This window comes from Cicer arietinum, chromosome 3 (genome assembly GCF_000331145.2).
Source record: "Cicer arietinum cultivar CDC Frontier isolate Library 1 chromosome 3, Cicar.CDCFrontier_v2.0, whole genome shotgun sequence".
NCBI lineage: Eukaryota > Viridiplantae > Streptophyta > Magnoliopsida > Fabales > Fabaceae > Cicer > Cicer arietinum.
Genome location: NC_021162.2, coordinates 60,850,015 through 60,874,730, shown reverse-complemented (window position 1 = coordinate 60,874,730; position 24,716 = coordinate 60,850,015). Strand labels below are relative to the sequence as shown.

General features: G+C 31.0%; 4 protein-coding genes across 4 annotated transcripts; 3 read left to right on the top strand and 1 right to left on the bottom strand.

Annotated features, from left to right (window-relative positions):
- Positions 1-187: 187 nt before the first annotated feature.
- On the bottom strand, positions 188-2,304 carry LOC101497700 (remorin-like). Its single transcript, XM_004492653.4, has 5 exons — positions 2,069-2,304; positions 1,926-1,976; positions 1,753-1,840; positions 1,148-1,229; positions 188-554 (listed from the first exon to the last, which is right to left on the bottom strand). The coding sequence occupies exons 1-5, from the start codon at positions 2,205-2,207 to the stop codon at positions 357-359; spliced, it is 558 nt and encodes a 185-aa protein (XP_004492710.1). The 5' UTR covers positions 2,208-2,304; the 3' UTR covers positions 188-356.
- A 2,455-nt stretch (positions 2,305-4,759) lies between these two features.
- Positions 4,760-7,767, top strand: LOC101497370 (LIM domain-containing protein PLIM2b-like). The gene is made up of 5 exons (XM_004492652.4): positions 4,760-5,034; positions 5,727-5,826; positions 5,964-5,995; positions 6,092-6,181; positions 7,194-7,767. The coding sequence occupies exons 1-5, from the start codon at positions 4,900-4,902 to the stop codon at positions 7,527-7,529; spliced, it is 693 nt and encodes a 230-aa protein (XP_004492709.1). The 5' UTR covers positions 4,760-4,899; the 3' UTR covers positions 7,530-7,767.
- Positions 7,768-9,555: 1,788 nt separating this feature from the next.
- Positions 9,556-15,118, top strand: LOC101510995 (uncharacterized). The gene is made up of 12 exons (XM_012713705.3): positions 9,556-9,968; positions 10,933-11,061; positions 11,504-11,596; positions 11,745-11,824; positions 12,024-12,137; positions 12,718-12,791; positions 13,205-13,281; positions 13,752-13,835; positions 13,919-14,011; positions 14,121-14,228; positions 14,308-14,379; positions 14,549-15,118. The coding sequence occupies exons 1-12, from the start codon at positions 9,663-9,665 to the stop codon at positions 14,993-14,995; spliced, it is 1,677 nt and encodes a 558-aa protein (XP_012569159.1). The 5' UTR covers positions 9,556-9,662; the 3' UTR covers positions 14,996-15,118.
- A 6,493-nt stretch (positions 15,119-21,611) lies between these two features.
- Positions 21,612-23,652, top strand: LOC105851062 (pentatricopeptide repeat-containing protein At2g22410, mitochondrial-like). The gene has a single exon (XM_012713704.3). It carries the CDS (start codon positions 21,754-21,756, stop codon positions 23,506-23,508), a length of 1,755 nt encoding a protein of 584 aa, XP_012569158.1. The 5' UTR covers positions 21,612-21,753; the 3' UTR covers positions 23,509-23,652.
- Positions 23,653-24,716: the final 1,064 nt, after the last annotated feature.

The window sequence follows — 24,716 nt, the reverse complement described above, 5'->3', positions numbered from 1 at the left end:
GAAGTCTCTGATATAAATGTAGAAAAATTAATATAATAGTTAATTTATTAATATTTGTCTGTAACCTTATTATTTTTATGAATTAATATCATCATCATTGCAGATAATATTTTTGAACAATATTAATTTTTAAAAATAAAAATCTCCCAACAGGTCTAAATAGTAAATAACATGAATAAACTCATGATTAAAACCACAATCAAACACTTCATTAATGCCTATGAACTACAAGAGGCAATTTAAAAGGTTGTTTTTTCTGTGGACAGTTTTCTTGCACACAAGCATATTGACATCAAGCCAATATAGACAATATGTGCTGCTAAAAAATAATTTAAAAAATAAAAAAAGAATAATATTCAAAAGCATCCAATGGTAGTCTTCTTTGGAGTGGTTCCGGTTGCACGGTATTTAGCAGCCATTTCCTCCACCTTAAGAACCATTTCACCACGTTTGGCTTCAATTACTGCCCTCTTCTCCTCTGCTTCCTTGTGAATTATGGCTATCTTGTTTTTCATTTCTTCACCATATTGTGCTTTCTTTCTCTCTAGGTGTTCCTGCTCACATTATAATTTTGTTACATATGTGTTATATTTTATGCAACACTTGCATTTTCATTTGCTAACAAACTTTGTCTCTATATCTATTTAGCCATTTTTATTTTATAAATATATGTATTTTCTTACAAATTTAACTTTTTTTCTATTACTAATTTGCAGTTAAATTAGTTGCAATAGGTGTGTGATGCTATAAAATTAGTAGCAATTAGTTAGATTAGTTTACTAATTTGCTTTTACTTAATAAAATTATATGAACGAAAATTGTTAATTACCATAAATGTGTGATTCTGATACTATTTATATATAGATCTCAAAGCAACTATTATAACTAATTTGCAATTAACATAAACTAACTCTAATAAATAGTAAATGTCTTTTTTCTTGGTGTTAATGTGTCTAAAGTTAGAGTTTTAGTAGTCTTATTCTTAGTCTGCTTGTCAATTTGTATCTTAAGTTTTAGTAGTAGGAAGTGGTTTACATGAGACTAAAATCTAGTACATTGTATAATGTAGCATATGTTTATTAGAATAGTAAACAAATAATGTCACCATGTTAATATATAGTTGAGGATGAGGTTAATTAAGTATTACCTCAATTTTTTTCAGCTCAGCTTCAAGAGCTGCCTTCTTGCTGTTTTCCCAAGCAGCAATGGAAGAGAAGTGTTTTTGAGCTCTATTAACAAATTAAATCATTCCAAAGTTTAGATTAAGAATACATATATGGATAAAAAAACACACACATCAGTCATCAAAGCAACATTGGAAAATTTGCAAAAAATATTTGTTACATATTCTACCAATTGACGATGATTTGCAATGATTTCGTCATCTTTTTATTCGAGACGAAACATGTTTTTTGGTTCTTAAAATTTATCAAGTCAAAATAATTTAAATTATAAATTTTAGTGTTAAAATTTCGTTTTGACTCAAAAGCTAGAAATCTTATCTTCAAATGATATTCAATTCTAGAGACGAAACAAATTATACTCAACCATACCGAATCATGTCAAAATCAATTCTGTTTCTTTAAAATTGAAATCAAATAACTATTGATATGAATTAGGATTATTGTGTGAATCAATAGTGCCAACAAAGATTGCTTATATTTTCTAAAGAGAAATGTTTTTGCCATGTGACTTGATTTAAACTTTTATGTTTGTAACAACAAAATGCAAAAACAAATGAAATAGTCTTACTTGTTATCTGCTTTGACTTTTTCACTTTCTTCCCATGCCTTCACATAAGATAACTTTTTCTCTTTGGCAACTTCTGCTAAAGCAACATCTGTATACCAAAATACATAGGTCAATTGCTTATGATTATGAATGAAGAATGTAAACTTAAATACTAAAAGAGATTCAACACTAACCCCTATCAAGGGATCCTCTTGAAGCTAGCTTTTTTGAGGGAACTGGTGTAACTGCAATCGAAAAAAATATAAATTGTAAATATAATCAATAAGAGGCATTTTGCAGAAAAGGCTAAATCCATGAACATTGAAATTAAACTCACTTTCAGGTTGAGCCACAACAAGAGCTTTAGATTCATCAACAACCGTTGTTGTTGTTGTTGTTGTTTCTACGACGTCGTTTGATGGTACCTCAGCTGCAGCTGAACCAGACAATTCTGTCTTTGGTAGCGTCTCTGCCATTGTTATTGGTGTTGAAAGACAGAGACGCAACGCAGAAACAGAAACAGAGCAAAAAACAGAGAGAGCGAGAGAGGCAGAGAAAGTGGCAACGTTATTGGAATTTATATGTTGTTAGTTTGAATAGTTCTATGAAACATTGTGGGTCCCTTGTTAAACGGAATTTTTTTACGGTGTTTAAGTTTCTTACCATACTAAATTTGTGAGCTAGAGTTTCAACCATTGATTACAAACTAACTACTCTACTAGTTATGAATTTTTTTTGGGGTTCTTAATTATAGAATTCTATTTGTATTTGAATTGACATAGAAGTGTTAGACTATTAAATAAATTTGATTTTTATTATGATTATTTTTAAAATTAGTCATTAATAATTGTCATGTAATGTAAATTTTTTTACTTAAAGATATATAATAATATAGGGTTTACATTGATATATATGGTTGGGTAATGTTCCAACATATTTCTAAAATTTCTTACTCTTTTATAAAATCAGAAAAATATTTTATTCTTTTACATGAACTGTTTTTTGCTAAAAAATTTACATTAACCTTTTTTCTATATATTTGCTAAATATTTTTGGTAACTTATGAAGGCAAATCATCTTATGATAGCGCCCTAACCAATCCAAAATATTAGAGTTTGGAGGTATTATTAGGAAGGATTTATGAATCACTTAATCAAGTTTTGTTGTGGCTTTTATGGTAGGGTATAAATTTTTCAATGTACCTTTTACATTGTTATATGATTTTTTTAATTTTATTTTCAAACCCATCAAATGTATATTCTATTCATAACGTGACCAACAATCCTTTAAAAATTTATCTCTCTTTTAATTATTTAAAAACAAAATTATTTAACACATTTTAATAGGGACAATACTTGGTTTTCAATAGGACAATAACAATGTTATTCAACAACTAAAAGTGACACGTACAAGTCAGTGGGGGCATCTGCCCCCAATTACTTGCTGACAATGCTTTAATCCAACAATATTAAAGTATTCTATATTTTTAGCTCTCTTGGACCATCTTTCCACGACGATTTTATATATAAGATAAAATTTAATTATAAAAAGTTTATAAATTTAATTTAAAATTTAAATTAAATATATTAATTTTTGTTAATTAATTGTTTTATTATATATTTAAAATTGAAAAGAGTACTTCTTAATAATCCATTTATTATTGTACGATGTCTTCCAAATTTCGTATGAAAAGGAACACTAAAAAAAGAGATAGTTTTTGTCCTCACATTATTGAAAATACACATGGAGTATCAAAAATGGGATCAAATATAACTCAAAAATTTATAAAATAAATTGCCACAAAATGATTGACACTTTTAATTTCAAATTGATATAAGTAAATGTCACTCTTTTGATAAAAAAATATTTATATAGATAACAAAAATGTTTTCCAACCTTGTGCATGCGATTAGGTTTTGTTTATTACTTTTTTTCACTTTCTCAATCGCAATCAAGAGTTATAATTAAGTAATATAGTTCAAATTATAAATGCTGATCGAGTTTCATGCTTCACAAAAAATCTTTCGCCCCTTGCAAGTAACTTACAATTACATAAAAAATTTAGACACTACATTTTTATTTAAAATCTTAAGACAATTAGTTTACAGATCCTTTAACTTATTGTTCAACCGTCTTTTTTCTAAACAATGAAACTTTATAACTCAACTTTATGGAGAACAACTTTTGGTCACTATTGTATCTATTTAAACTGCAACAAATCACTATGATACTTTGATTTTTGATAAGGGATGTGTAGAGAAATTTCATGGAGAAGTTCTATCTGCATCTGCATTGCAGGAAAAAATATTTAGAAGTTATGTGAGGATTGGGGAATAATGCATCAAGTTCATCCATTTTATTTCCATGTGCTCACTGATAAAAATTGTTATTATGTTAAATCTTCCCTCACAAAAGAGGTTCTACTTTCAATTTTCAAAAGATCCTTCAGCCTATATTTAATACATAGTATTATGTTTTTTTTAAGGATAGTATTATGTTTACTTCTATATGACGTAATATATGTTTTTTGCAATTTTTTCATATTTTTAAGGTGTTTATATTTTATAGTAAATTCATAGATACCTACAAATATATACATGAAAAATATCTACACAGACATAGAACATGTACTAGGATATTTAAAATATGTAATGTAATATATTTTGTTGATTTACACGGTATTACGGATGGTTAATCCATTAATTATGAAATTCTATGACTCTAGCTATATTTGACAAATTTAGGTGCTAGAATAAAAAAAGAAAAAACGTTGGAATGAGTTATTTTTGTTATAGACACAATCATTCCAAATGCTGAACAGGTCAGAGACCAACCTGTTTTCACTCAAAACAACAAGTTTTGTATCCACAAATTACAACATATTATTTTTACATATTTTCCTTAATATTGTGAGGTCCTTAATCACTAGTCAATAATTTACCACTGCAATCAAATCCGCTATATTCTGATATAAATTACTTTGTTTGGACATATCAAAGACTTTATTCAATCTCTATTAATCATGAATTGCAAATAATAAATCTTGTTCTCTTTTCTTATCCTTAGATCCTGTGTTAAAGGAAAAACAAAAAAACACAAACAAGAAAGAAAGTTTTTGAGTCTTAATAATTTTTTCATCTTTTTTTGTGTGAATAGAGAAACAAGAAAATGTCATTCACAGGAACTCTTGATAAATGCAAGGCTTGTGATAAGACTGTTTATGTGGTTGACTTGTTAACTCTTGAAGGTATACCTTACCATAAAAATTGCTTCAAATGCAGTCACTGCAAGGGATATCTTACGGTATACTTCAATCATACCCTTTCTCATTGTTGTTTTCTTCTTGTAACTGATTTCAAATGTTATATACTTTTTTCATCATTTTCTCATTATTGACTTATTATGGTTGAATTGATTTGGCATCAATAGTTTTGGTATTTTTATAGCCTAATGCGTTTAGAACTACAACCTCAATTTAAACAAAAAAAATAGATACGAAAAACGAAAACAAAGAACATACCAGATTGTATTTTCAGAGCAGATACAATACATTTCTATATTATATCAAGATCAGGGTTATATATTACAATTTGTATTTAAATACTACACTTCAGTCGTAGCCCAACAAATGTTGGAGATCCGCTCTAGCGGTTTGCCCATTTTTCAATAAACTATGAGTTATATTCATGAGTGCGCTTTGGGAATATAGAATATCAAAATCATAAATAATAGAAACATGAAATTATTTAACTAATTACATGCATATTTCATATAAATTGAACCCATGTTATGAATATATGGATTGGCATTTTGCACATTGTTGAATTCAATTGATAGCTAATTTTGAAGCATCTATTGTCCTAGTGTCATAACTTCAAATTTTTAATGGAATTATTAGGCAAAGTTGGAACTTTGATATGATTGATCCATAGAAAAATAAAAATATTTAATGTGTAGTATAGGCTTGTGTCTGAGTTGGGTGTTATGTGTTTCAGATGAGCACCTGCTGCTCAATGGACGGTGTCCTCTATTGTAAGCCACATTTTGAGCAACTTTTTAAGGAATCTGGAAATTTCAGCAAGAACTTTCAAACAGGTATAAGATGTAAAACATCTTTTGTTATAATTTTATGTTACTTTTTTTGTTGTTAAGCACAAATTGATATGCAATTGTCACTTTGTGTTGATTTGGCTAACATATGATATGTTGTTTTCATGGCTAAAATGTGGCAGCAAAATCCTCTGATAGACAAAATGAGCTTGTGGTATGTTGTTTATATAACCTAAACATATTTTGAGTGTTCTTAAATGTTTTCCTATAATCTTTCTGACTCATGAGTTATAATGTTCTTCATTTACAGAACAAAACTCCTAGCAGACTCTCCTCTATGTTTAGTGGAACTCTAGACAAATGCTCAGTTTGCTCAAAAACAGTCTATCCTTTGGAGAAGGTTTGTAGCATCCCCAATCTCATTGTGATTGTTAAATTGACAATTTAAAAATGACATAGATGGTTCCAAGAAGTTTATTTTTCATTACTTTCTTAAGTCTTGAACATTTTTTTACATTTTTATTATAAAATGATTTCATATAACACATGTTTGATAAATGCAAGCAACACACCCTCTTTCCAGACATAGTCTCTCCAATTAGCTAAATTTAATATAAGCCCCACCACATTTGTTTTGAAGTGACTTGATTTATTGGAACTGGTTGCAAGATAGCGAGATGATTTAAATTATTTATAAACAGGTATTTTAGCCTCTAAATGTGTGGGACATTGTGACTATAGTATCCAAATATATTAAAATAATAAAAATATATTTAAATGTGTCTTTTGTTAATGATTTTGATTTTGATCTCCAAATGTTTATTTAATTTGTTGATTTAGTCTTCAAATGTTTATTTGGTCCATTAAATTACTAACAAAAAACCATTTGATGATGTGTTTTTAAGGACTACAATTACAAGTCTCGCATACTTAGGGACCAAGATTACTTTTACCGTAATTATTTAAATCAAAGAGACATAACATCTAAGAAAAAGAGTTTTGGAGAGTTTATTTCTAGCATTTTATGAAGCTCCAACACATACATGGATACTAGACACGACATTGACATCCTGGATCTCAGAACAACATGCATAAAAAAATTACATTTGACCATTACATCATTACAAGACATCTAATACTTTGTAAATATTGACAGTATATAACTAATATTTTTGGGTCTTGTGTGGTGACCCAACTTGAACAGACTATAGATGGGGCATGTTGACATCGATACGTCAACACGGATAATAATCTGAAAAATTATAATAATTGAATGTAACTACACATATCAATGTCAAATACTAACAAGTATCAAACACTAGACACATTCAATATGAATGTCGGTGCTACATATCTAGCCCGTATTCTAATCGAACCAAACTAATTAAACAACTTTTTGGTTTGTGAAATAGATGTCACTAGAAGGGGAATGCTACCACAAGAATTGCTTTAGGTGTGCTCATGCAGGTTGCCACCTTACACATTCTTCCTATGCTGCCCTAGATGGTGTCCTCTATTGTAAGCACCATTTTCAACAACTTTTCATGGAGAAGGGAAATTACAATCATGTACTTCAAGCTGCTGCAAACAGAAAGAATGCAACTCCACCTCCTGAACCAGCTGAACTTATTGATGAACCCCCAAAGCCAGAAGAAACTAAAGAAGAAACTAAAGAAGAAACTAAAGAAGAAACAGAAGAAGAAACTAAAGAAGAAACAGAAGAAAAAACTGAAACAGAGGAAACTTGAATTGCTACTATCTCCAATTTTCTTTCTGATTGAATTTCAGTGTATATCTAACATTTGTTAACAAATTAGTTTAATTGTAAGCTAATTTGAGATGTTTATTTACGTATTCATACAAGAGTTGTTTAATATATACAATGTTGTATTGTTTTTATTCCTTTTTGTTGGAGATTATTCTCCTGATGTAATAGTAAATTGCAGTAAAGAAAGATAATATAATATTTTCCATTTTTTTTTTGTATTTGTATTTTGATTCATTCGGCCAGAAGAGAAATAACAAAAGTGCAATTAGGGTAATAAAATTTATGATATCACGGTTATGCATGCTTGATTCTTGTTTCATTCCTTGATCTATTTTGAATGCGAATTTTCACCTGGTATTTACTATTTATAATGTTCAAGACATTATAAACTCTATCTTACAAATTTTTTGAATTTGTTCAGAGGATTAATAAATATGAATTTTTTTAACTCTTAACACTTACAAATTCATAATTATTCAATGTTGTTAAAAAAATTTAAATATTTTATAAATATATTTTTATAATATTTTAAACTTGTATTATTATTTTAAAATTGAAAGGATATACATAATTTGACTTAAGATTAAAAATCAACCGTAAAGATGTTTAACTATTGCGGAATAAAAGTATAATTAAAATATTATAAAGACTATAAATTTATTTAATTTAAAACTTTAATATAATTTTAACGAAGGTTACATTGTAAAACAATAACATCCTTTATAGTTTTAAAAAACATTCGCCTTCCTGTACTTATTAAAAAAAAAAAACTGTATCAAACATTATTTTTTTTATCACATTTACGATATTTATGTCAAATATTATACGACATAATTATAATTTTTTCTTTAATTTATAAAGTTACCACAATACATCTGATATTTATAATTTTAAAATGTATTATTATGTTTTTAGTAGCATAACTAAAATCTTTTTGATAGATAACAATAAAATTAAAAGAGTTATAAAAAACAAATTATGTACAATTTTTTTTAGTAATTATAAAGAAAGTGTGTGTAACTAAAAGAAGTATTAACATCATTTAAAATAATTTCGAAAAAGATAATTATAATTTCTCCTAATCTCAATAAATGTATATTTACTAATTAAAGTAACATTAATAACTATCTAAAATTGTATTCCATAAAATTTAAACCTTATCCATTAATTTATAAGATCAAACTTTTAATTAGGACTTTGTGGACGGTTTCGGTGTGTCTAGAAGAGTACTTGACATAAATAAATATTTGTTTGTGTAAAAAAAAACAAAAGTGTAAAAAAATGATAATGCCGAATTTGATATATTATTTATTCAATTTTAATATTTAATTGAGTAAATTTTTAGTGGACAAATTTTTAGATTTTAATATATTTTTTAATCTTATCAAATTTGATAAATTGTATGTCTAATAAAGTTAGGACTAAATAAATATAATTTGATACGAAGACCAGACACTAAATAATAATATTTAAATATTTTTTTATAAAAATTAAATATAAAAACAATTAATAATAGATCAGATGTATTATTACTAATTCATTTAAAATTACTAATTTATAATATTATTTTACAAACATACGTTCATAAATTAATAATTTTATTAATATTTTTTTAAAGAAAATAAATTATTAATAATATAAAATAATTATAAAAATAATTATTTATTTTAAAACAATTTGGGATGAGACAAATAAGATAATCCTAAGTCAGATTATTTTTTCTACATTATTATCGCCTTATCCTTATTTTTTTAAACATAATCAAACTCAACTTATTATTTACAAGACAAGATGAAAAGAGAGCTATAATCCCGTTCAACAAATGAAGCTAATATTTGTAGGCAAATATAAAAGTGCAATTGAAATTGGTAATTTGTTACAAGTAATTTATTGTTACGACATATTTCTTTTGAGATATAAGTGAAATTAATTATTTTTGAAATATATCATTTGGTGAGATTTAAGATGAAATTGGTTTTTTTAAATACAAAACAAAACAAATAAAAGTAAAAATCTTAATACCGAAAGCACTTAGGTCATATTACCTTTCTTCTTCTTCGCCTCACTTCGTTCTACTGCCTCCGAGGTTGTTTGTCGGTCATCCTCCACAACAATGGCTAACGAGGTTGAAAACATACACCTACACGAAACTCAACAAAAACAAGTTGAAGAACTAAACAAACAAAAAGATGAATTAGAAGATGATGAAGAAGAAGAAGATGTATCATATTCTTCTGATTCGGAAATCGATGACGCTTTGGATTGGTTGGATTCAAAGGACGATTTAGATGGTTCGTTCTCTTCTTCCCTTTGGCGCCCCAATGCTCATGGCGGCCACCATTCTCATTCTTCCACCCTACAACCTCTCTCAAATCGAAACCAAAAGTTCACTCATCATATTCGAGCTTCCCCTTTGGAGGTTCCTTCTTCAAAACCCTATTTTTTTTTGTTCTCTTTCTTTTATGCCACTAGCTTGCATGATTGTCACTAATTAAGTTAAGGGTCTTTTTTTATTTTTCTTTTGTTCCTTAAAGTTTGAATTTTTACTCTCTTTGTTGTGACCCTTTTCATTAAATATGCTACTTTCAATTTTGTTGATATTATTATTATTACTATTAATTTTCGTGTTTGAGATAGTTTTTGTGTCTTTATTTGGGGAACTTGATTTCTTCATTGTGGAGGTCTTGCTTGATTATTTGGTAGCAATATTAAAGAGGTTAATTTTGACACATAGTTACTAAATCACCTGTTAAAAATAGTTCTTTTTTTTTTGTGTGTTTTAGTATATTGAAATTTAGACCTAGTTTAATTAGCTGGAAATAGTTATGCTATATGATAAAGTGTTATGTTGTTGTTTGAACCATGTAGCCAACCCTACAACTCAGGGATAAGGTTGGTTGTTGTTGTTTAGTATATTGAAATTGAGAAAAGGAGGATGCAATGTCGGTGTAAACCAATTTTACACTCACAGTGAATTGTGACTATTGATTTTATCATCTCACTTCATTATTGTAACTACCATAATTAAATAACCACTCAATGGTTTTTGTTAGCTGTCAGTGTAAAACTGACTGTGCATGCCCATTGAAATTTGCCGGTTTCATAAACCATGGTAATTTCACTATAATTATTTTTCTTCTTCTTTTTCAGTGTTACTTGATTGTCCTTCAAATTAATTTAAGCTTTGAACACATGTGCTGTTGTAGCTGTTTTTGTGTGTGGCCTTGAATTTTGACCTATATGTTATTGCCTCTCAATCGTGTCTTTGAATCTTTTAAATGGGTTGATTTGATTTCTCAGTTGTGGGGTGATTTGTGTGTTTATGTGTTCTGTGGAATCTGTTGTTTGGCTCTAGTTTTAAGCTAAGACAGTTGGTGTTGCAGGAGTGGGAAGGAAGAACGAATATTGCCATGTCGAACACTGTGACAACAGCAATTCGTGGAAGTGTGAGGGACATGGCTATTGGTAAAACTAAAACTACTGAGAAGGCAGACCGAGCCACTGTTGAGCAGGTAAACAATAATTATTTCATAAAATCTAGTTGTTAAGAATCAATAAATCAATCGTGTCAAATAGCAGCTACAATGTTGTTATTGCTCTATAGCATAGTGAAATTTGAACATGTCGTTATTGTTCTGTGATATGCCAATTAGTCTATAAGTATTGTCAAATAGTGGCTATAGTGGTGTAACACAGCGAAATTCAAACAAGCTATTTTCTGCTATTTGCAATTGACAACATTGTGATAATTAGAAATTTTCTATTGGAATTCACAACATCCAGTGCATTAGTACTTTCAAAAGCTGCACTTTTCAATAAAAACTTTCTAATTTTTATTCCTTAGTAGGACACTTGTTAGCATTTGTCTTTTTTTAAAGGGTCTTCTTGAAGGTTTCATTGTTTGTCTTATTCCTTTCAATTATTTGTATTAAACTAACACTGAAGTTCCCCTAGGCAATTGATCCCAGAACGCGCATGCTTTTATTCAAGATGCTGAACAGAGGTGTGTTTCATGATATCAATGGATGCATTTCAACTGGAAAGGAAGTATGTCATAGACCAAAAGCTTTTAATTATGTGTTTCAGTTTTTTCTCGTGATCTTGTGATTAAGGTTTTATAAAGGGGATGTGATGTGGATAATTGATTCTATATGTTATCATATTTAAGTTTGTTACTCTTTTTATTTTTTAACAGGCAAATGTTTATCATGCCACCAAATCCAATGGTCAAGAACTTGCAATTAAAATATACAAGACATCTGTTTTGGTATTTAAGTAAGTACTATTAGTGTTAGCTTATTCTAACTTATTCTGTTACAAATTGTCTTGACCACCGAAATATTAAGAAACAATTACACAAAATGCATGAATGCTGCACACAATGTTTGTACTAGCATTAGATGGAGACCAAGTTTCTTGATTCACAGATGTTTCTTATTTTATTAACTGAACTTTATGATCTGATTGATATCAGGGATAGAGATAGATACGTGCAAGGAGATTACCGGTTTAGAAATGGGTACTGCAGGCATAATCCCAGAAAAATGGTAAAAACATGGGCAGAAAAGGAAATGAGGAATCTTATGAGGTTTGTGTTCACTCTTTTTTCACTCCTTTATTTCTTCTGCTGGATATATGTACCTAACCTAAAACTGTTAAGATAATACTGCTGTAACATGTGATATACTAAATGACTCCATAAATGAAAATAATACAAAAAGAAGAGTTGAAGGAAGAAAGAAATTGCATTAGTCTTCTACGACTCCTGTTATTGGTTCCTTTTTCTCGTTGTTATTTACCTTCTTAACATTATGCTATGATTTGAAGCACTACAAATCTTAGATAAGTTGTATAGTGGCCTTTACTTGATTGGTGAACTTCTTTGGTGTTCCATCTGTGTATTTGTAAGATCATTTATGGATTCAATGTTCTACTCAATGGAAATAAACTCGAAACAAATTGTGTTAAGCTATGCTGGAGGGGAAATGATAAGCACATCATTTTTTCAAACATCCACCAATATTTTTTCTTTTGTTAAATGTGCTCCTTTTTGTATACTCCCCCCGTGCTCTTCGTTTGTCCTTTCATCTTTTTCCAATATAAAAGGAGTTTGATAATTTTTTTGCCTAAGCTGTTCTTTCTTTCTCCATGTCTATATTGGAGTGCAGGTTAAAGGCAGAAGGAATTAGGTGCCCTACTCCATATCTTCTGAGGCTACATGTTCTGGTTATGGAATTTATTGGTACTGCTTTTATTCTGCATTTTTAAAAATACAACCTGTTGAGTCCGAACAATATGAGTGATTGTCCAATTATAATCAATTGCTCTCAATTCTGTTTGTTATATTGAATACCAGTTTATCTATGTCTACCTTTGATTAAAAACGAAGGAAAGATGGAAAGAAAAGTAAAGCAATGCATATTTACATGCTCATTTTATGAATACTGAAAATGGAATTGCTCGTAGTTAACTTCAATATTCACCATTTCATTAAAATAAAACTTCCAACATTGGTCAAATGCATTATCAGTCCTAGAAAATGCCAATGTCTTACTCTAGCATATAATCTCATTCCGGTAATACATACTGCGGTTTAGACGGAAGAAATGCAAGTAGATTTTTCACTGAAATTCTCTGGCTATTTGGTTTATGCAGGAAAGGCTGGTTGGGCCGCCCCTCGTCTCAAAGATGCAGATTTATCTTTAGACAAGTTACGGGAAGGTTATGTTGAGGTGTGTGATACAATAGTCTAGTAATGTTAGTATGGTTTAGAAGATAGAAATTCTATGTAGTATTGAATCTTCAAATTGAAGGCATGTCCGATGACACTGTCACGACACTGACAATGAACACTTGTGATTAGATACAATAACTTATATTTTCTAAAATTATTACTACGTGTGTTGGTGTCGTGTCTAGTGTCCGTGTCTTTGTCAATACTTCATAGAAGTTAACTTTTTTCCAGGTTTCTTGATAGTATGTTGTTGGGATGTTTTAATATATGGTTTCTGTTGTGGTCCTCCAAAGCCCTTTTATCTAGAATGATTACTACAAGCACACTTGTTTGGTTAAAGCAGTTTAGAAGGATTCTCCATGGAAACACTTCTCGCATTTTCTTATACCTTTTTAAGTTCTAGTGGTGCTAGGGTTTATTCTGTTTTTCCAATTTTTGAGGCTGACATTGTGAGCATTTGTATTCCAGATAATTATTGCAATGCGGAGATTATATCAGAAATGCAAATTGGTGCATGGTGACCTCAGTGAATATAATATACTTTATTATGAGGTGAATACTCCTTTGGGTGTTTAGGTTTAAGTGACTAAATGTCTCTCTGTCCATAGTTTGCTTATTTCTTCTTAATTTATCAGGGTCACTTGTATATTATTGATGTTTCTCAAGCGGTTGACCCTGACCATCCTCATGCTCTTGATTTTCTGCGTGAAGACTGTATTCACGTATCCGTAAGTACTCTTCGGCTCTCGCTGTAACTTGCATATCTCTTGTCTACTTCCTCATGTGTTGTGGGGCTAATAAGGTAAAAGTGTGATTAAGTACTTGTTTTACTTGCAGGATTTCTTTAAAAAACATGGTGTAGGTGTCATGACAATAAGAGAACTGTTTGATTTTATTGTTGATCCATCCATTGCTGATGATGCTGTGGACAGTTATTTGGAAGAGGTATTTGTCATTAGTTTGCCATTGTTTACATTCTAAGAACATCTTGAATCATATTTTTTTTGTCTTAAAATTTTTTCAGGTGCAACAAAAAATTTTGGCCAGAGGAGATGTATCGGTAGAGGATGAGATTGCAGATTTGGTATTTGTGCAGGTAATTTGCCTTATTAAGTGACTTTCTGTTTGAATGTGAGAAAGTGAAGTGAACACTTACCTCACAGGAAACACAACAATTGAGACACTAAGATACAACAAGTATAAGCAATGTTGTGACAACTGAGATTCTATTCTAACATGTTTAAGTTCTGGAACTCTTGTTACAGTCTTACATTCCAAAGACACTAGACGATGTTAAGAACGCCGAGGAGGATGTTCAACGGTTAACAAGTGGGAAAGACACTGGAGATTTATACTATCAGACGATTACTGGACTTAAACACGCTCTCACAATAACAGAACCTTCCCTGCAAAACAACCAGCAAAAGCAAAAATCAAATACCATAGAAGATTCACGTGTCATCTCCGATGGTAAATCTAACATCTTAGAAGGTGATGTCGAGTCTCAATCCGACGAAAGCGATTCTGAAGAGTTTTCATCTTCTGAAAGCGACCCAGATACTCCTCTTGATAAGAAAGCTGCAAAGAAAGAAGCTAGGAAAGAAAATAAAAAGAAGGTGAAAGAAGAGAAAAGAGAATCAAGGAAAACTAAAGTCCCTAAGGCTGTGAAGAAAAGAAAGAAGAAGATGTCTAAAGCACACAAAACCAGATAGACAATAATTATTTGTAATGGCTAATGTGATGTAGCTTTTGGATTTTCTAGATAAAAGTTATAATTCAGGAAAATATATAAAAAAATCGTAATTTTGTTTTCTAAGCATATTTAAGGTGAGGTATCTAAGTGGTGTTGTTTCTTATTTGCAAAATGTTGTTAGAAATAAAATGATAAAAATATCATCCCATGATAGAGATGAATTTTGGAATTATTACAATACAACCGGTTGAGTCGAAGGGGTTAACAAGAAAACTTAGAGGTTTATGTCTGCTATGTATTTTTTGGAATGCTAAGGGGTTAACAATAACTTTTATAATTTTAATATTATTCTTTTTTTTTATGCTGAAATTTATGTGCACTTAACCAAATTTACATGAGACTCTAAAATTTAATGAAATCTTTTTAAATTTTAATGAACAAAAAAGTGTTATGGATGAAATATTGTGTTAGTGAGAGTGTTGTCTATATTTTTCTTGAATGTTTGCTAGAATAGAGTTTTTTCAAAATTTATATTTTTCTTGAATATTTGCTAGAATAGAGTTTTTTCGAAATTTATAAATGGAAGAATCATTTCAAGTCTTATAAATCTATTAAAATATATAAAACTAATGCACCATGTTAGTGACTTTTTTTATTTCTAAAATTACTTTTCATTTGCTTCTCAGATTTTACAAGTAAAAAAAAAAGAGATTTCTTATTGAACCTTAGTGCTTTACTCATTAAAAAAATTGTGTATAATATTTATTTTCTGTTGTACTTTCAATTTTATAGTCATTTATCAAAAAAATATTAGAATACATAATTTGATTGTACTATTAAAAACATAATCATAGCTTTCAAAATTATAAATATCAGATAAATAGTGGTATATTTATAAATTCAAATTCAAATTTTAATTATGTCATATAATAAAGACATGAATAGATGTCTATGTGACAGAAAAACTTTTGATACATATTTTCTAGTAAGTATAAGAGAGGTAAATATTTTTTCAAAATTAGAGAGGATGTTAGTATAAAATCACTAATATAAAATTTAAAATGTAAATGCAATTTCCCTTAATATAAAATGATTACTATCTAGGAAAAAAAATCTTGTTTTTAGGGACAGAAAAAATCTTGATTATTATAAAATTCACAAGATTTTTTATATAAAATTGGTCTATGAAATGTCAATCCAATATAGTTTTTTGGGTAATTGATATCAATATCCCACTTTTAATATTTTAATCCCAAAATGTTCTACTTTTAAAAATAAAATACAAGATTGTCCTACTTTTTCTCCCCAGTTGCAATACAAGATTGTCCTACTTTTTCTCCCCAGTTGCTTATCGCAACCTGGGGATGCGAGTTTGTGAAGGAGCAATTCTTTCCATTTCAATAGATGGTCGCATGCTGGGGATGCGACCTTTTACCGGTGATTTTGTTTATTATTTTTTGCCTTTTGTATTTATTATTAATTATATTTATTATTATTAAATAATTTAAAAATATTAAAATATTTAAAAATTCAAAATACTATTACGAATAATAATAATAATAATAATAATAATAATAATAAAAATAATAAATTTAATAATATTATAAATTTTAAGAATAATAATAGTAATAATAATTGTAACAATCATTTAAAAATAAATAACTAGTTTATTTATTAAATTAATAAGAAAAAAATGGCATTATTGTAATATTTCAGCTATACATTTCAAACTGTAATATTTGCATAAAGGATAGTGTCCTTCATCCTCCCAATCTTCGTCTTCAACCTCTTATTTTTCTTATTTTCCTTCCTTTTGCTAAACAAAAGCTTTTATAACAATTTTTAAACATGTCTTATCTGTTCATAACCAGATTCAACCAAGGAAGCAGAACAATCTAATTAGAATGTCTTCTCCCTTATCACAAGAGTTCCTATCGTTCTTCATTTAAGAAATTTTTCCAGAGACTTGTGCATGCATGTTAGTTTTGAGAATTTTTACAAGAAAATTATGTTTTTGTTTTTGGGGAAAAATGGGAGAGTTTTTGTTGAAATTTTTTTCAATTAGATTGTTAAGAAATGTTTTAGGCGCTTGTTTTATTTATTAATGGATAGAAAATTCAATTTTTTATCCCAAATATTCAATGCATGAGAGGTGTTTGATGAAAATACTGCGCTGCAGGAGCTTTGTGGTATTTAAGTTTGGTTTTCTAAATAAAAACAAAACTATGTAAACAAGTCTTAAAAACAAAACTATGTAAATAAGTTTGGTTTTCTGAATTAGATTTTTCATGAATTATTGATTTCGAATTTTGAGATGAGACTAACTATGTTGTGTTTATAAGTGAGTTCTTTTTATTAAAGGGTTCTTCTTGTTGTTGTTGTTAGGATTAGAGATTTCATTTTCTGAAGTCGTTGAAAATAAGTTAGAACATAGACTGTTGTTTATGGTTGTGATGTTTGTGAATGAATTATGTATTAGAAAAAATTTAATTGTATGTGCATCACTAGATTTAAGGTGATTATGCTTGTCGAGCACCATTTATGCTCGTTACTGCTGTTGTTGCCTCTGATATGTGTTTGTGAAATTGTGTTATGTTACGCTAATTTCGTTTAGAATGATGATTTTAGGTGCTGAAATTTTTTAGTAAACTATTTTGGATTATTACATATTAGGAGAATTAGAGTGCGATGAAATGAAATTTTGCATATAGGTGTTTTTTTAAAACTGCATTCAAATGATTTTTTCATGACTTTTATGTTGTTATTAATTTCATGACTTTTATATGTTTACTATTTTTCATAACTTTGATGTGTTACTATTTTCATGACTCCAATGTTGCTTTTATATTCCTGACTATAATTTTTATTTTGAATTAAGGACTTAAGATTAAATTATTATGAGTTTCGTACATCACCTAAAGTTATTTATAATTGTTATGAATGAATAATGCATTTTATATATGACATAACAAGTGCACTTCATACAAAACATTTCAAGTTTTGTACAATATCATTAATCACATCATGCACGACCTTACTCACGGTGGGACATTTAGGTTATTCCTGGCCTGGAATAACAGGTAAATGAGAACAATCATATATATATATATATATAAACAACGAGTATTTAGGTTAAAAGTAGGGGTACCACGTCATGTTATTGAGGAATATAGATCAAACACTACAATATTTTTGCTTTTTAACAACATTTGAAAAATGTTGTCAATTAAACACAGGAAAATATTGCCAAAGAGAATAGGCAACATTTTTTGCGCGTCTCATATGCGAGTGTTGCCTATTACATTTGACAACATTTTTTTCGCACTTTTAGGCACACTATTAATAAATTTTCTTTTTAAAAAAAAAATAATATCTAAAAATGTATTTGAAAGAATTTATTCTGTAAAAAACGTCATCAATGTTAAATTTTTTAAGCAATTTAGCCTTTTGTTCGAAATAAGGTAGCAATTGAAAAATGTTCCTATTTTCATCTAAATGACCTCTAGTTCCACATCTACGCCGTCGTCGAACTCGTCTAACCCTTTGAACAACTTGAGGTTGTTGTGGTTGATCCTCGTTATAATCTGTTTGTGGATTAGAACCACTACCACCTGCTTCCATATAATTTTGAGTTTCGACATTATACATAGAATCAAAAACAACATAAGCCAACTTAGGAGTTGTGGAATGAGTACCAAACAAATTATAGAAAATTCCGCTCTCGGTCGAATTAATGGGAGTTGGTATTGGTGGCACTGAAGGAACGTAGTATTGAGTCGGTATATCTGCAGCTTCATGAAGATGTTGTGGTGATGATAAAGACGGTGTTTGGTACATGATATTTTGTTGTGGGATTGATTGAGGCATAGAGTGAACACCATGATATGTTGAAGGTTGCAAACGTGGATCGCGCAGGTATCTTTCCACAGATATGTATAATTTAGTGTGATGTCTGAACCAATTCATATATTCGTTAGTGTGGCGTAAAACACCTTCGACGTACCGACCTTGCAATATGTAATTCTGACGTACTGACCTTGCAATATGTAATTCTGACGTTCATTCCAATGTTGAATCTCATCTTTCCAAACCACACTCCAATTATCATCAATGCCACGTCTCATGTCGATCTCATGGTAGAGCGTCATATATTCTGGAGGTTGCGGAATTTGTTGATGAAAGCCGAACTGAAGCGCGACTCTATCTGCAGAAGATCAACCTATCTTACCTGTATTCGATCCACCATTTCACATGAAGAACATCCATTTAGACACCACAAACCAATCAACTGAATTTGATCACATGTTCATTGACGAAGTCCCAATTTTAGGTGGAACTCTTGCAGTTGGAATGAAGTTTCAGAACAAGATGAATGTGTATATGCAATCAAGCGTTATCATCTAAAACAATCATTGAATTATGTGGTGCAAAAATCAGATTTAGAAAGGTACATTATTAATTGTTCACATCCAAATTGTTTGTTTATATGTAGAGCTTCAAAATGCAAAAAGAGTGAATTGTGGGTGATTGGGAAATTGAATGCGCCTCACACATGCACAAATTTTGCACTATCACAAGATCATACAAAGTTGGATTCTAACATGATATGTGCAAGCATAATGCAAGTTATGATGATGGACCCTTCAATCAAAGTGAAGGTCATTATTGCTCAGATTCATGCTTTGCATAACTACACAGTTAGTTATAGAAAAGCTTGGTTGGGAAAAAAATAAGGCGATCGAACAAATTTATGGCAATTGGGAAGAGTCTTACAATCAACTTCCACGATGGTTATTAGTTATGCAAACGTTTGCTCCAGAAACCATTATTGAAATGGAAACAATCACAGCTTATCATGAACATGGTTTGATAAATGGGATGACAATCTTTCATAGACTATTTTGGGCTTACGTTCCATGCATAGGCAATGGGACTTGGTTATAGGACAAGTATAAGGGAACTCTATTGGTAGCAGTTGCACAGTATGAAAACGACAATATCATTCCTATTGCTTATGCTCTTATGGAAGGTGAGACAAAAGAGACTTCGAAATCACACGTCACTCCACAAGCCAACATTTTTTTGATTTCAGATAGACACGAATCTATCAAGAGTGCTTATAATAATCCGAATAATGGGTGGCAACATCTTCCGTCAAAGCATGTGTTCTGCGTCCGACATATTTCACAAAATTTTGCAAGGGAATTTAAGGATAATGCTTTGAGGAAAAAAGTTATTTCTATGAGTAATAATTTAATTCTTACTTTTTATCATTAATGAAAAATTAAATTATTAAGTTTTATAATTAGTGTAATAATGCATTGTCTACTGTTTCAATACAGGTTACTCAATCAACGAGTCTACATATCGATACTACCGCAGAGAAATTGACATCGAAAACCCAAGAGCTTTGAAATGGTTAGACAATATACTACGACAAGATTGGATTCAAGCATTTGATGGAGGTAGCCGTTGGGGTCAGATGACCACCAACCTTGTGGAGTCGATGAATGCAGTATTAAAAGGACCACACATCATTCCCATCACTGCTTTGGTCCAATCAACATATTATAAAAATGGTACACTATTTCCAACCATGGCAAAACAACACGCATCAATTTTAGCTTCTGGTCAGGTATACACAGAAAAATGCATGACTTTTATGAAATCAGAAATACGTAAATCCAATAGTTATAGAGTTGATAGTTTTGATCGGAGCAACCATCATTTCATGGTCCACGAGACAGTAGTTCCAAGAGAAGGGTGACCAATTGGTCATTTCAGTGTAAATCTTTCTAACAAGTGGTGCGATTGTGGAAAATATCACGCTAAACATATGCCTTGTTCACATGTGATAGCAGCATGTTCTAGCATAAATATGATTATTGGAGCCTTATACCTGATGTGTACAAGGTGGAAACAATACTAAAAGTCTGCAGTAAAGTGTTCCAACCCATACCAAACGAATGATATTGGACACAATATGAATGTGTTAAGGTGTGTCACAATCCACTGATGTAGAGAAAGAAAAGTCGCCCAAAGACCAAACACATTAGAACAGAAATGGACACTACAGATAGAGTCTCAAGAAATTGTGGATTATGTGGGATATCTGGTCATACTAAAAAACATTGTCCAAACGTTGCTGGTACATGTACTCAAATTTGATGTATTTTTTATTTTATTTTCATTTAATGTATTTTTATTTTATTTTATTAATATAATTTTCTTATTATTATTATTATTATTAAAATTTATAAAATTATTAAATTTATTATTATTATTATTATTATTATTATTATTTTCGTAATAGTAAATACAAAAGGCAAAAAATAATAAACAAAATCACTCAGTCGCATCTCCAAGATGCGACCATCTATTAAAATGGAAAAATTGCTCCTTCACAAGGGCGCATTCCCAGGTTACAATGAGCAACTGGGACGAAAAAATAGGACAATACTGTATTTTTTATTTTTAAAAGTAGGACATTTTAATATTAAAATATTAAAAGTGAGATATTAATATCAATTACCCTAGTTTTTTAGGAAAAAAAATCCAATATACCTGCAATTTGTGTTTTTTGTAAATTTGAGAGACCAGCTAGTTAAATTTGAGGATTAAGATTGGATGGCGATGCTATATTGAAGCTTCCCCTGTTTTATTTTATGATTCAATGGTAATGGTGCTTCTGCATCCATCGTTGTTCTGTTTCATACACAACACACAATCAACCATTGAGTAAACTTGTCGTAGTGTAGCAACTAGCAAGCACCAAAGATGACTACAAACATCATCAAATCGCTTCACACTGACCCTTCCTCCATTTACAACCTTCTCAAATCCTACGCACTTTCTCCCACCAACATCTTCAAAGCCAACAACGTCTTCCACCAAATTCATAAACCCACCTTATCCCATTTTAACATCATGATCCGTGGTTGGTCCCAAACCGACCAACCCATTGAAGCCATTCGCACTTACAATATCATGTATAGCCAAGGCCTAATTGGTAACAATCTCACTTACCCTTTTCTTATTAAGGCATGTTCTCGTATTCCACATGTTTCGTGCACAAGTATGGTCCATGCCCGTGTTTTGAAACTTGGGTTTGAGTCTGTTCTCTTTGTTTCAAACGCCTTGATTCATGGGTATGCGGGATTTGGTGAATTGAGTTTTGCGCGTAAGGTGTTTGATGAAATGTCTCAACGGGATTTGGTCTCTTGGAATTCTTTGATTTGTGGGTATGGTCGGTGCAAGAAGTTTAGGGAGGTTTTGGGTGTTTTTGAAGCTATGCGGGTGGCCGATGTGAAGGGTGATGCGGTGACGATGGTGAAGGTTGTTTTGGCATGTTCTGTTTTGGGTGAATGGGGTGTTGCTGATGCTATGGTTGAGTACATTGAGGAAAATAAGGTGGAGGTTGATGTTTACTTGGGAAATACGTTGATTGATATGTATGGACGCCGTGGCATGGTTCATTTGGCTCGACGGGTATTTGATCGAATGCATGATAGAAACGTGGTTTCTTGGAATGCTATGATCATGGGTTATGGGAAAGCAGGAAACTTGGTTGCTGCAAGGGAACTGTTTGATGGTATGCCACAGAGGGATGTGATCTCGTGGACTTCTATGATCACCGGTTACTCTCAAGCAGGCCAGTATGTGGAGGCAATGAAGCTTTTCAAAGAAATGATGGAAGCTAAGGTGAAGCCAGATGAAATAACGGTTGCCAGCGTGCTCTCTGCATGTGCTCATATTGGTTCACTTGATGTTGGGGAGACTGTTCATGACTATATCCGCAAATATGGTGTGAAAGCCGATGTTTATGTCGGAAATGCCTTGATTGATATGTATTGCAAGTGTGGTGTGGTTGAGAAAGCATTGACGGTGTTTGAAGATATGGAGAAGAAGGACTCAGTATCATGGACATCGGTGATTGCAGGCCTTGCTGTTAATGGTTCTGCAGATTCCGCACTGAATTTATTTTCGTTGATGTTGTCGGAAGGTGTTAGGCCTACTCATGGAACCTTTGTTGGAGTTCTGCTGGCCTGTGCTCATGCTGGATTGGTTGATGAAGGGTTGGAACATTTTGAAAGTATGGAAAAAGTTTATGGACTAACGCCGGAAATGAAACATTATGGTTGTGTTGTGGATCTTTTGAGTCGCTCTGGAAATTTAGAAAGGGCATATGAGTTCATAACGAGGATGCCCATGGATCCAGACGTTGTAGTATGGAGGATGTTGCTGAGTGCCTCTCAGGTTCATGGAGATATACCCTTTGCTGAGATTGCCACAAACAAGCTTCTAGAGCTGGATCCTTCTAATAGTGGAAACTACGTACTCTCCTCTAATACTTATGCAGGGTCCAATAGGTGGGAAGATGTTGTTAAAATGAGAGGACTGATGGAGGAGAGTAATGTACAGAAACCATCAGGTAGCAGTGCCATAGAAATAAATGGTTCAAACAGTTCTCAGGATACATATTTTGTTGAAGTTCAAAATAAAACTAAATCAGAGTGTTATGAAGAAGAATAATTTATTACTTTATAAATCGATTTCTTTTGTGGAACATCCTGGTCAATAGAAGGGAAAAGACCAATATGACCTAGAGATTTACACCTGAGTTCTGACCCTTGATGGCCTAATCGTCTTCGATTTCTCACAAGTGACTCATATCTGTTGCCATGGAGCAATAGTTTGAAAGGGTACAATTATAGTTGCTTATTGTGGATTAGAGATCAAATTGCTAAACAAGAAGGGATCTATGCTGCCTGATTGTTTTTAACTGCTAAGCATGTGCCTTTATGTACTCATACTGGTTTAATGGCTAAGTTGGATTGCAAACCATATCTCGCTGAAATCTTCGGCTGCTGCTGCTATCATAATAACTCGCCAAACCTGCATCAGAAGATGGCTAACCGGTCCAAAAGACGCGCCATGTAGCAGCTTGAGATAGTAATAATAATAATGTTAAGGACATCATCAAATTCATGAGGCAAAGGTTGTTTAAGCTTCTGCTTTCTGTGATAGTGCATTTTTATCCACTTGCTTATTGAAAGGGAAGTCGCCTTGATTTAGGAAACACTTTTCCATCCCATATTTGGATTTCCAGTCATATTTTTCAACTATCAGTTACTAGACACTGATGTATCGAGCAGAGTAAAAATACTGCACTCAAGTTCTAGGAGACAGCATGAAACCTATATACACATTCTTTGCAATCAATACTTGATAAGGACAAGCGAACCAGGAAATACCCGTATGTTCATCACATACTCCCCAAATCTGGATATCGTTTTTTGTATAAGTTTTGTTCATGGCACCATTTGAGTATGATTCTTGATTTCCTATGGACAAATGAGCGGAAATAAACATTATTTTGTTGGCTGTAATTACTGCATGATTTGCTACTACATTTTTTTTTTAATTGCTAAACATTGTTTTGATTTGTTGTGCTTTTATTTAAACTTCATTCAGAGCTCAAGTGTATTATATCTATGTGACTTAATGTTCCACCTCAGTAATCTCAAACAAGTGTTACAACTTAATGTTGCGTTCTGATTAAACTTTTCACATGATATTATATGTAAATATATATGCATTTGTTAATGGGCAAAGGCCTGAAGGCAACTGCCTAAATGCAAGTACTCCTTGCTTGCAGTTAGTTTTAGCAGAGGTTGTCTGCAGTAAAAAAAAAAAAAACTGCATTCACGTTATTTTTAAAGCTGTTGGATTCAAATCGA